Source organism: Argiope bruennichi, chromosome X1 (genome assembly GCF_947563725.1).
Source record: "Argiope bruennichi chromosome X1, qqArgBrue1.1, whole genome shotgun sequence".
Taxonomy (NCBI): domain Eukaryota; kingdom Metazoa; phylum Arthropoda; class Arachnida; order Araneae; family Araneidae; genus Argiope; species Argiope bruennichi.
The window spans coordinates 36,849,055-36,863,580 of record NC_079162.1 but is presented as its reverse complement, the minus strand read 5'-3'; the positions used below and the strand labels follow the sequence as shown (position 1 = coordinate 36,863,580).

General features: G+C 27.9%; 1 protein-coding gene across 1 annotated transcript in view; it reads left to right on the top strand.

Moving 5' to 3' along the window:
- The window catches only part of LOC129958649 (nephrin-like), a 658,065-nt gene that overhangs the window by 344,809 nt on the left and 298,730 nt on the right, over positions 1–14,526 (top strand). The window contains exon 6 of the mRNA XM_056071256.1: positions 12,548–12,715. Within this exon, the coding sequence (XP_055927231.1) occupies positions 12,548–12,715 (168 nt within the window). The remainder of the gene's footprint in view (positions 1–12,547; positions 12,716–14,526) is intronic.

Here is a 14,526-nt window from a genome sequence, read left to right as displayed (position 1 = left end):
TAATAGTAAATTTTAGAAGAAGTCATTTTTCAACTTCCAAATCATATTCATGTTTATCGCCATCTAAAATATATCAGTACAAAAATATGACTTTTATTTGACAACAGTTCTCACAGTGAGGCCATGTGAAGAATACCATTCAATAAAACAGTAGAATAGAATAATACCAATAGAAGTATACAATTCAATAAATAAATTTATCATGACATTATCGTTATCATTTTTAGAAGGCAATGCAAATTTTTAGAATTTATCAACCTTTTCTTTGCAAACGGTAAGTTGATGTTTTACTTTCAGTAGTTTTTATCTTCTGCCGGTGTGTTTCGCTTTCTATGATTGTTGCATTGATAAACAAAACAGGTTTTACTCTATAGTTATACTCTATTCCATCTTTATTCAGAAACTGGTTTACTGATATATTGTTATTGACTTATGTTACTTGTTGTGGCCGGGCCGCTTTTACATGCCAATTTTTTTAAGCTGAACAAAATTGCAAACCAACTTTTATTGCAAATCATCCAAATATTCAACCTAACGCCACATATTTCAGCCATGCCAGACTATCTAGATATTACATCTGATGTCCTTTTAGTGCTACAAACTCACTTTATTCAACAGAAAATACCACATCCTGTTGTTTATCATCACTCTTCGACCTTGACTTGGTTAGAAAAACTAGATATAGGGAGATTAGATTCACCACAACAATGAGAAGGGCATTAAATGAAATTTCTTTCAATTTTTTTTTTTTTTTTTCCTCAGAACTCGCTATTGAGCATTTTCGAAATTCAGAATCAAAGGTTTTGATGTCTAGTTTCCCTTCGCAAAGAAGAAGAAGAAAGAAAAAAAAAGGCAATGCAAGTTCTTGAACTATAAGAAAGCAGCTATATTTATCAAGCATAATAAACAGATTGTATTCGCCTGAACATTAATAAATTCGGCCCTTATAAACCATTACAAATTATAAAAAAAGTTTAAGAAAGAAGCTTTTCTCTTATAGCAAAAAGGAAATTTAATATCATAATTAATACAATGAATGCTAGTATGAAAAAACTCAAAATTCTCTATTCCGACATATTTTTGGTTTTTCAATGAATCGTTGATTTCAGTTAATTCAATACTGAAACACTGAGAAAGAAAGAACAAAGAGAAATATTATGATGTAAGTTAATATTAATGGAGTTATTTATAGAACACAACACACACAATTATTTCGTCTCCTGACAGAATTGTTTCGTATGGTTTAATATTCCATTTAGAAAAGAAATGCATATCATAAAGAGAAAAAAATATATCTTCTATATAAAAGTATTTCAATACTTTTGGTTTCAAAGAATCCGCTTTAACTTGGCAAAAGTTAAGAAAATAATGTATGAAAATCAGGTTTTCGGTTAATGATTGAGTAAATGTTTCGATTGTATTAACTTTATCTATATGAATAAATATCTCTTCGTTTATTAAATCTTAGCAGTTGACTCTCTGAATGTGATTTATTAAAAAACATATATCTTATTCACAACTATTCTAGTATAAAAGAGATTACTATAGACTGAACAACTAATTTAAAAATTAGATTCTTTTTTATATTTCACTGTTCAAATATTAAAAAAGCAGCTGTATCGTAATAAGATTTTATGAACAAATAAAAAATATTGTATTCTCAAATTCGCATACTTGAGTTATAAAATTTCGTTTCAAAACAAATTTAATTATAACTATATTGACTGATATTATTTTATCAGGTGATAAAATTATTTTTGAAAGCCATTTTTTAAAAACTTTTTCAAGAAGCTAATTAATTATAACATAGAAAAACCATTATGTAAAAACGAGTTTTTATTTTTAAAAGCTAATCAATTATTGTTAGTTCCGAGGAAATGATCATTATCAAAATTCTTTCATCTACTCAAGGGCAATTGATTTTTAAAGAGCGTAGCAGAGAGTTTAAAGAAGATAAAAATATAATTCTTTTAACAAGACATTAAATCAAAATTTTACGATTGGAGCTCTTTAATTTGTGTTTTTGAGAACTGAACGTGAATTTGAAATGAAAAATTTTCGAGAACTAGAAATAATAATAATAATAAATTAATGCTCAATATACAAGGAAATGCTAACAGATGCTGAAATATTTACTTTTAATTTATTTAGAATAACATCCTGTTTAGAAGTTGCAAAATAATTACTTTTGTATAAATATTGAAAATATTTTGTAATGTGTTGCCTTTGCAATTTTGTGTTGCGCTAATTCCCTTTGGGGATCTGCTTATCAATAGTATGAATTTAGCGATGTCAACTAACTCTGAATAACTGCATCTTATCTCAAAAACAGAAAATTTTATTTAAAATTATACTTGCACAATAAGCATAGAGCAATCTGCTTGGTTAGTTCTATTAGGAAAATAGAGTGGCGAAATCATTCCAGTTGCTGAAGCTGAGTCTCTGACAAAGTTTTATTTTGCAATATTTCGAAACTGGAGAATGATGTTATTATACAGTGCTATGCGCTTTCATATGAAATAAAAATTTTGGATAGTTAAGTGATATTGTGGCTTGGGAATTTTGTCAAGTTTCTTCGCCATAGAGAAAGTGCACCAAAGTTTTGTGAATTTTTTTTTGCAGAATTGAAGGTAGGAGAAGGTAGTAACTGATGATATATCTAGAAATTTTATATTAAACCAAAATTTTTAAAATCAGACCATTGGATGGGACTGGGAGACTTGTCCTTTTTTCTCATCAATAATTTTAAATAAGTAGACACGAATCTAGAGACTGATTAACCATTTTTTCAATGTCTGTTCTTAATTCAATTATTCAAAATATCTGATTCTCCAAGTCCTAATTTTTAATTAAAAAATCTTCAACGTAAAGAACTTGTTTGAATAACTGAAAGATCTAAATTCATATTAAACTCATTATTCGCTCGTGTGACATAATCATTTATGGATACATAATTAAAATATATGCATATACGTTAAATAAATGCATAAAAGTATAATAGATGAAATGTTTACTTAATGATAGGCTGGTTGTTATAGCAACGTTAATTTGCTACAAACAGCTATGTTAACTGAAAATTTCATCATCAAATTTTTAAGCCAATTAATTGTACCGGCTGTTGTCCTTAAAATGATCCTGATTTTTGATGTGAAAGTGATAACAAAGAATCTCATACAATATTTTGTCCTCTCAGTCCAAAGATCATTCAAGTCCAAGTACCTGAGAATACTTTAACAGCCGATGTTTTCATTTAAAGCTAAAAACTATTCCCTAACCTCCTCAAAAACATCAGCCATTGAAAACTCTCAGAAAACCTTCCTGTCTCCCAAACTCATCTGTGTCTCTAACGAACAAAGCATGCGCATCAGGTATTCAATCAATCATACTTAAGGAACGGGTGAGAAATTTCATCGAAGTAGAAATAAGAACATCATACCTTTTTTCTTTACACCTATATCGAAGAACTTAATGATCTATTCTGAAATATAAACAGCCTTATTAGAATGCATTTATAAAGATTCAACGGAAATATTTTGAAAAGTGCAATTATTGTTTAACCAGCAAATTACTTCAATGGTTTGTATTGTATGAAAACTGTGATTCCTTAAAGCTGCGTTTTTTATGTTCATCGTACAATCTTCAGAGTCATGAGAAAACAATTAAATTGGTACCGACAAAATTAGTATTCTTATTCGAACTTTGTTTGTTGCCTTACTTTTATTGAAGCTCATATTCGAAATCACCCATTAATTATTATTTCAATTAAGGCTTTCATCTTATTTTTCAGGATACATACATATTTCCTGTCAGGATATAGCAAACATTGAAAAAAAATCTCTCTCTCTCTCTCTTTTGTCAAGTTTCAGATGCTTGTGCACTTTTCTAAGTTTTGATTTTGCAGTTCACCCATCTGTTCAACAATTGAATAAAATATTTTGATAATTAGCTCACGCTCTATTCATATGTAGACTTCATTGTAGTATTATAAATGTATCTGTACTTAATAATTTTACGTATTAGGAAGTATTAAAAGGATTTTCTAAGGAAAGTGGTCTGAATTAATGTATAAAATTTTATACAACAATGTCAATCAAGTTGTTTTTTTAGCTTGTTTGTTTGAAGTTACATGTCAGATATCTCTAATTCTTATAGAGAAAAGTGTCCATGAAACTCTAAATTTTGCTCTAATTTTAATTATTAATAGTTCAATTTTGTAAACATAATTATTTAACAGCAGATAACTGCCATGTTTCTCTATTTTGAAACTTTCTCATGCAGTGGGTATATATTGAGAAAACATTGTATTCCTCAACAATTTCGACTTCAAATTTTTATCAATTTCTATGTTTCTGACTCCGAGAGTACCATTTTCTTAATATGCCTGTGTATCTGTTATTTGTTTGTATGCGAGCATAATAATCAAGATTATTAATCCTTACGCCAAATTTATAGATATGTATAAAATACATCAATGAACAAGATACATCAATGAAAATCTGCACTTTCATTGTTCTTCGTAGTGTTATGAAAATACAATAAAATGAACTATATTTTCAAAGATTTTTTACATGCATATTACTATTCACAATGAATAAAAATATATTTCCTTTTAAATTAATATTATTTTAATTTTATTTTTGTTTATTTATTTATTTTTTGCATTCGCTTCATTATTCAGCCCAGAGAATATCTCAAATAATTTTCATTGTCAGCATATTCTCGACACTGTAATTTAAAATGAACTTTTAAAGTTTCATGAAAACAAAGAACAAACACTAAACAAAAAACGATTTTATATTTGAATAAATAATTGTGTTGAATTTGGTGATAACATAAAACTTGATTTCTTTGAAGATTCTTTGCGGCAGTCTCCAAACAAATATCAAAAACTCACAAAATACATGGGTTTTATTATTGCCAATCCATTGATGTATCTACTAGTAAAACTCATAGGCAAAATTGGTTTTGACCACAAGTTGTAAGTAATGTACTTATGTGCAAGTTAGCATACGAGAAAGACTCGAGTGGAGCAATCCCATTGGTCAGGAGAGTTTTTCAATAGTATTTCTTGTCTTCCTTAAAATTTTGACTTCGAAAAATTGTCTTGCGAAAAATAATACTACATTTTTTGTGGTTTGGATGTTCCTTTACTCATTTTACGACAGGAAAATAAAATTCAATTCTTTTCTCTGAATAACTGTTTTTTTTCCAAATTGAATTTCGTTTCCTGCTGCCAGATTCAAAGTGAAAACATAAGTCTTCCAAATGCTTTCCTTTCGAGAGCTTAAAACGTTTTGAAACGTATCTTTTCCAATCCTGATATTCTTTATCAAAAGGATTGAAAAATCTGTAGAAAAAAAGATTCAAGAAAAATCTTATGTATCATATATCAGTAAAAGTATTTTAAGTTTAAATCCTTAAGTGCACACCATCCTTCGTTTGCTTTCTTTAGCCTATTTTATGGCATACACGCTTTCAGGAAACTGGAAGAATAGCTTAACTGAATATTTTAACGAAGTTTCTACTAAACAATTGAATTTAATAGAAATACGCGGGTGAAAAGAAGTTTAGAATTAAGGAAAAGATTTAATAAAAATATTTGAAACATATTTTAACATTTAGCAAAAAGATTTTCGAATGAATTTTTTATGAAGCATTCAAATTTTATTTCTCTCATTCAGAAGAAATATCTTTTATCTTTAAGCAGATTTATTCGAAGGAAATTTTTGCCGATTCAAGGCAAGCCGCACAAAGTTTAATTTACTTGAAATCGAGAAAAACTGATTTTTTGCACGTATAAAATTCCATCAAATGCTTTAAAATGTTTCTTTGACTTAATAAAACCCTTTTGTTCCATAAAATTCCATATATTTTATGTCAACCTCTCCATGCAAATGTAAATGTGTAAGCACAAACCATACAATACATAATCACAATTTAGCGATGGTGTAATAGGAACAGTAATTGCTGTGGCTTGAAAAAAATGAAAAATAAGTTCGGTAGAATGAAAAAATATAACATATTTTATGGAAGCTGTAATATATTTTATCGACAAGCTATTAAAAAATCCAATCTAAATATATCTCTTGTAGCAGCTTCAAATGTAGAACGACGAGGATCCTTATCAGAATCGACGAAACTGTTAACACAAATGAAGTTGCTTATGTGATTCCAGAGGAAAATGTCCAGCAACATTCACTCCATGGAAACACTCAAACTGAGAACCCCTTCTTCTTGTGTACTGCCGACCTCCCCGCCACCACTGAAAACTGAGAACCACTGCCCGGTGCTTCGCAGTTTACGTTATCATCTACTTGAAGTCTTTTAAGCCTGTTCTACTTGTCATTGAAATTAGTGACAAAAAATGTGAAGCACCTTATATAAATATTAAGCATATGACGGAATATGTTTTCAAATTAATTTTCATATATTCTGGTAAACAACCTATTTTACTTATTACTGCAATTAGATGTTTCAGACTTATCTAAGGAAATTTATCATTTTCAATAACAAATATTGATTTAGAGAAAACAGGATTTTATTTTTTTTACTAAGACGATTTAAAAAGAATATTAACTGTTTTATGATGAAACTATATGCAACATATAGTTAATCATACTACCAAATATATCTTGTGGAAGAAATAAAGCTCTCATACATGTAATAAGAATGAGTGTCATACTGAATTTGAAATTGTAACAGGTTGAAAAAAATATTAATAATAATACGTTCTTCAATTCAAAATTATAGTGGGAAAAGACGAAATTATATGAATATATAATTTGTTTTATATGAATAATTATATCGGAAACCATAGCTATAATTGAAATTGATAAGATTTTCGTATAATGAATATTTATACAGTAAATCTTGGAACATTTGGAACGTGAATTCTTGACAATTAGAATGCTGGTATCATTATTATGTCATGTATCTTACTTTCTAATATACTACAAATGTGCTAAACTAAATACTTATAATGTTGTTAATGCGTTAAAAAATATTTATTTGTATTAGAATTGTTTCATAAAATAGACGCGAAATCCGATAAACACTTTAAACGTTTAATTGTACTCTGCAATGTAACGAAAACTAAATTATTATTTACTTGTTCATCGTTTTGTAAATTTACTGTTATTTAAAGCTGCTTCAGAATAAGTTTTTAAACTTTTACAAAGTACAAGATCTAAAACTTTCATGCACTCCCATTTCTTGTTTAGTTCACTACGCATTTTAATCTTTTAGTAACTCAAATATAAATAAAATGTATTTCAAGCAATAATGAGCGATATCATAAACAAGACATATTTTATCATAAGTAAGAGTAAATTTATCCCTCTGCTTCCGATACCAGTATTTCGCAGATAATTTTGAGAAGAAGCCTTTGGGAATCATTGCTCACAATTGTCTCTCAGTTAACTGCTTCGTATCAGTTGGAAACTCAACCATCGCAAAGCTCATTTTCAGCCTCTGGCTTTTCTCCTGAGGACACCAGAGCTATTTTTGATTACTAGGAGCGCTCCAGGTTTGCGCAAGACACTTTTATAACATCCTATTTATTTTCAGAAGATTTTAAGCGGACCTAGTAACTTTTCATCTTCAGACTATAAGCAGCAATTTAATTTTTTTCGTTCTTCCGAAATTCGAAAATGTTACTCTTCGAAAAATATTTCCTTTTATTTTGAATTGACCGTTTTAGAAATCCGTAATAGAAGAGATATGTGATTGTTCATGTCCACAAGCTTGTTGTAAACTTATGGAAATAGAATAAATCTACCAAATATTTAATTTTCTTTTGATTATCACAAAGTCTCGTGTTTTTAATTAAACAGTTCTTCATTTCTTGAAGTTTTGTATTATCGTTTCCTTCATTTGTGTATTATCGTTTTCCTTAAACATGACAAATATATTATTCTCCAATAAAAAATTGTGCCAAAAATAATTTAATAAAGATGTATTATTTTTTATAAAAAATATTATATTAAAAATAAAATTTCAATAATAATAAATTAAATAATTTTAAAAATTAATAATGAATAATAATAAAAATTAATAATGAATAATAATAAAAATTAATTAATGCATAAATAAATTATAAATTAATGTAAAATGTATTTTTTATTAAATTTAAGATGACTATTGAGAGGTAAAAATTTTTATTTAAAAATGTTTCTATTGAAGTGAAAATAAACAAGGAAAATTTTTACCGATATAATACAAAATGGATTAGACGCGATTGCTATTTAGAATTCAAAAATAGTATTATTCAAATAAGAGCCCTGTTTACTCATTTCATAATTTTGAATCGATATTTTATCTTTTATCGAGAGCATTATATTTATCTCATTTAAATTTTTGACATGTATTCAGACAAAAAAAATTTATTATCATTTTCTGCTAATTTTTATTTTTTATAATTTGCATTTCAAAATTAATTTTAGTAATCTTAAGGGCACTTTTTAAAATAGTTGATTATCGAATGGTAAGTGAATTTTGTATAAAAATAAGGAATTAATCAGTATAGTTACATGTTTACTAAACACATATAATCTAAAAGTCTTATAAGTAAAAATATTTTCCATTTGATATTAGAAAGCATGATGGAAATGAATAATTTTGGAAAAATGCATTACTTTTTTAGCTCCTAAATTTTTCAGAAGTCGATTTGTGTTGCATATATTCAAATTATTGTTGTGATCAAACAAAACAGATATGTTTATGAATGCAGACATTCAAACTTCGAAATTGTAAGACGCTCACATCTTCAAGAAGTATTATATTGTATCCTTACATGCACTCGGCTCATGCATATTTTTTGTATTTTAAAAGAGCATCAACTTTTCTTATGGATCTACATTTAGCAGCAGGACTTCTTTTGAGTTACGTTTATTTTTCCTATTTGTAATGCAGCCACTTATACTTTGAAGTGCATATTTACAAGTAACTCAAAAATTTAAATAAATTATGCATTCCAAGACACCTCATGTAAAAATGTTTGCATTACGGAACGGTTAGAGGCATGTAACAAAATTTAGGTCTTTTATGTGTTGATGTATGTTAATAATCACTCTTCAATAAGAAGTGAATAAAAAATGGCGAATTCTTATTCTAAATCTGAAAACATAAGAAAAAGAAAAGTTTAGCATAGAAAGCGATATTCAAAATAATGCCGTTACATTTTATTTCTTCCAAACTGGAATATAAATTATTTTAACGCATCCGTGAAATACAAAAAGGGAACAAAACTGCTTAGATGGTTCATAAAAATTTGGAAATATACATCACATTCATTTTGTGTGAGCCATTTGCATACACATTTCTTTTGTTGTTGTTTTTTTATTTATTTTTTCCCCTTTTCTAGTCGACTGTTTTCTTCCATAAGACAATGACTTTACAATCGAAATAAAGAACGAGCATGTATTATTCCACACATTCTCCACTGTTTTTCTCCTTTCATACATGCGATTTTCCAAAATAAATTCTTTCCTGAATATTCTCGAGCACCCCAGTCATTTGAATTTAAAGAGGAGGTCCGGAAATATTCTTTTGTTGTTCTGAACTCATTGAATTTATGAAGAAAAAAATCTTTTGTTGAAATAATCATCTATGTAACCTGCGGGTTCTCGGATACCCATTAAACTGTAATGAAAAGCATACTGTGTTCGTTGTAAGAATGGGTTTTGCAGATTGAAGTGCTGAATTGAATCCGCTCACTAGTCATTTGTTGAGTTATTGTTCTCAGGCGCAACATGATGTAGAAATCACACTAAGACATATCATTAGAATATTTCTCTGTTTTTTCCCTTTTGTTTTGCTTTTTTTATTGCTACAGAAAACTTGGCATGTGGTCTTGCAAAATGAGTGCGTAATGGTTCATTTCTGAGTTCTTCAACTCGGAAATAGAATATAAAGTAATTATATCGCAATCAAAGAAACATTACGGTCATTTTAATTCATAGTGGATGCGTTTTCGAAGACTATGCTCGGGACCATGACTATTCGGATCATTTAATGACTTACTCTGTCGTTATTACTTCCTTATTTAAAATGTTAAAGCAACTGAAAAATAGGAATGAAGCCTTCTAATTTGGTAGAAATTTTTGACTTATTACATATAAATATTATTTAAACTTTCGAGTTATTAATTTATATAAGATGAGATCTCGGCAAGATATTTGTTCCTCATCAAGTAAATAGATTTAATAAAGTGCCTTTTATATTGGAAAACGACAAAAAAAATAGAAAAAAAAATAAACAAGAGTTAAATTAGAAGCAACCTTACCTCCATCATACTGAATGGTGACAAGTAATTATCAGATAAAACATTAAGTATGAGGAGTATTGTCCTGAAAAATTCTTAAATTTATTTAATACGTATAATATGAAACTGAAAATTTTAAATCTAGAGGTAACGTATTTATTGAATTTCAACTAAGTTAAATATTTCTCCGAATTCGGAAGCAAATGTCTAAAAATAATTCTGAATAAGATAAAGCTGCTGGAAATAATTTTGTGAATTATTAAAACCCACCATCACTGAAAGTTATTTCAGAACAATTCATCATGCATAGTGAATTTATGATGTAAAATAACAATTTCAAAATGAAAAACTAACATTTATGTCACAATTATATTGTGATTTATTCATTACATTAAATTTCAGTATCAATAACAGATATTACTATAAAAATGAATATCAGTTTTATGAATTTTTAACATTAATGTATTAAAGATGTGTGAGGCTTTCATTGACTGTAATGACAGTATCAATTTTATGTGCGAAAAGTATAAGAAATAAATCTCGTAATATCTGTTTTTTTTTTTTTTGATCACTTAAAAATATTAAAGTGCATTGGAAGCTACACGTAATTTTGCATTTAAGGGAATAATTTTTGACTCGAAAGGAAAAAAATACTAATGCTGTATTATTTGTTATTTTTGTTGTCATTACAAAATTTAATGAGATACAGTTCTGAAACTTAAACAAATTTTTTTTAAACTTCAACTTAGAATAAAAGATAAGAATTTTTATTCGGAATTTCAGTAATATTTTTTATTAGTATATTCTGGAAAAATGCTTATAAAACATTATTGGTGTTATTTAGATGCTATTTGTTCGACTGTTTTGAAAATATTTTATATAATAAACTTATTTTAAACAAAATTACAAAAGCCGCTTCATATATATATATATATATATATAATAAAAAAACGAGAATTTAAATTTATATTGAAACTGTAGATATTACAGTTTTACATAAATATAGAATAAATTTCTTGTTGAAGTGAAGATTCGAAAGAGAAAGCTGTGAAGCTATTCTATGGAGAATCTACTAGAGGATGCCATATTCAAGGTGAAATGGAATCTGAGCTTTTTTCGCTACTATATTCATTTAGAGCGCCAAATACAAATCCAAAGGACTTTCTGAATTGAGCCCAATTGAAGATTTTGTTGAATTGGAGATTTTTCTGATTTTATAAAGCCTAAGTGCATTGTTGATTTTTGTAAAGAAACTGTAATATAATTGAAAATATCAATAGAAACAATACATCACAAACTATTTGACGAAAAAAGACAACACTAAATGGAATGGAATGTTAGGAAGGAGAGCCTCTGGCTTGAGACAATTACAACTTAGATGTAGAGTGAAGAAAAGGATTTCTTTCCTAAGTCGAATTTCGTTGGTCACTTCTTAGTTTTTTTAAAGAACACTTCATTGAAAGTGTTATATTTGAAATAGTATGAAAAGTTTAATTTTAGCCTCAATCAATTCTTTCCGGCAAGTTTTAAAAACATACTACGAAAATTAACCCAGCTGACTTTATGGATATAGCATGCAGTATATCTAATCTGTAGACAGGTAGCCAATTTTCAGTAAAAGGTTTGAGCCAGCATCTACTGTTAGAGTATACTACTATATACCACTACTCTCTCTGACAAAGAAACTTAAATGAAGTCAATTCATGCTCACGTGATACACATCAGAGATACCAGGTTTATATTGTAATCAGTTGTACATCCTGCAGAAGAAAAAGAGCGTGACGTCATAAGTTAACATAGAGAATGTTCATCGTGATGTTAAATGTCATGCAGAGTTACATACATCGAGTGAGTATGGCATTGCTCGAATTGATAACGTACCGAGAGGGACTTGGGGGGGGGGCATAGTTTTCGCAGACTTTTCCTAATACTAATTCAGAGAAGTTATCAATATTATCTAAAAAATAAAGCAGTTTGAAACAATATAATTTATTATTATTATTTTATTTAGATTTAGCTGCAGTGTTTTAAGAAATTATATTTTTTTCAATAAATCTTTGTATTTATCGTACCTGTGATTTATTGATCTTAGAATTTTAACGCATTTCTGAAACATTACACCTACTAACTATTAAAAACGAAGAATATAAGGTTTAAGATATATAGTTGATTACTTTAATTTTACACGTGCATATACAAGATAAGTGTTTTTTTTTAATTTACTTGTTTAGTTCTTCATTCAGTATGAACAAAACATTGATACTTCTTTTTTGTATATCTTTGCAGAAGCGTCTCGGACAACAGTGCGACGAGAAGGAGAGAAGTTATATTCTACTATGAGTTCTATAACACTCTATCCTAAGGGAGACATAAGTGGATCAACTTATACTTGTGAAGCGCTACATCCTGCACTCGAAAAGCCTTTAAAAACAACTGTGTGTGTGGGCGTTTTGTGTAAGTAAATGCATGTTTTCAGTAAAATGTTCACTTAATAAAAAATAAAAATAATAAATATGTTAATAAAAAATGTTCAATTAATAAAAATAATTCATTTTTACTGGAAGTTATATATTTATTCAAAATGCATTGAATGAATATGTAAAGTAGATAGCTGATTTTACGTTTCAGATTTCCACATAAATTTTCGATGCAAGCTGCTTATATGGATCATAGAAAACATTTTTGAAGTTTCATTGGTGCATTGGGTACTAGTGCTAAGCACTTTAGCTCTGCCTCAATAGAGAACCTGTCAATTCTGTATACTCATCTACAGATTTTTTAAAAATTTTATATTTCAACTGGAATTTGTTTTTGATTTTTAATTTATGCAAGAAAAAGAATAAGAAAGTAGAAAATTTGGATTCCATTATCAGCTATTATTATTAGCAGCTAAATATTAAATTTAAGATCTACTTTTAAATGTACGGCTATTGCACATTTTGAAATCTTTATTAAAATGGGATAAATAATTATTCACCTTGATCGCAAAAAATTGTACAATTTGTTGTATGAATTATGGCTTCTTCAGCAAAAGACTTCCTAACGATCATGTATCTGTTTCTCCTGATTAAGATTAGTTTACCCAATTATCTTCGGAATTCAAATTGTTACAGTTCTTCTTTATCGTGTGTGTTTTAAGAGGGCCAATAAACCCACTATTTATTTGATTGTAAGTTTTTATTTGCGTTTCGGCCAAACCTCTATGGGAATTAAAAGCCATTAAGAATGCTTAAATCCTTCTAAGAAATCGGAATCAATTTTTTTTAATTTTAAATTTAAATTAATTATAATATTCTAACCGTACTAAAAATTCAAAGATGGACTTAAAATCTATGAATTCACAATGAATAATAGATTTTAATACAGAATGAATGATGATCTAAAATATAAGAATTCATAGATAGTATAAACCTAAGATTCAATATCAAATAGAAGGCAAACTTAAACATTGATTCAAGAGAAAATAATGGATATTAATACGTGTATTGCTAAAATGTATGTAATTCTTTTGTATGCATTATTTGTTCGTCAATGTTAGATAGCATAACTATCTGCATCGTTCACATTATGTAGAATTCCGTTCTTATGCCATCTATTCTAGCGGCGTTTGAAAATTTTGATGTTCTTGTTTATTGTTTTTTAATAATCTATTTGGAAGAACTTTTTTCAGTGTAATTCACTTTTTCACATTAATTTCACCCAATTCACTTTTTTTTTTTTTTTTTTTTTGGCTGAAGACATAGGACTTTATAAGAATTTGCATGTTTTGAAAACATAAGATATATGAAATTTATTGCTAAAATTTTAATTCAATATTTGATAATCAATGTATTAATTTAAACATTTAAAAACCTTCCGTAAGATCCTAAAAGATTCTAAAATGAATAAAATATTCTAAAACATTTCGTTCTTAAACAATTATTTTAATTTAAGTGTACTGGGGATTTCTGGACATTTCCAAGAAAGGGCCTGCAATTGATTTCTGTTTAAAAATAAATTAGAGTTAGTTACTAATGGTTGAAAGAAGTTCAGATTAAAACTTCAGTAAGAAAAATGTTATTAGTGAGGATGAAAAAAAGATGGTGATTAATATGTGCACACTGAAAATATATATAATTTGTTGTCCGAATTGTACATTCCCCTTTGCCAGAATTCTTAGATGATTAAATGTCTGCGGCATTCGCATAAACATAAATTTTATCCTTATGACAATCCCAATGCCTTTTGAACTTAGTTTGTTACTGCTTCTCTTAATCATTTATGTA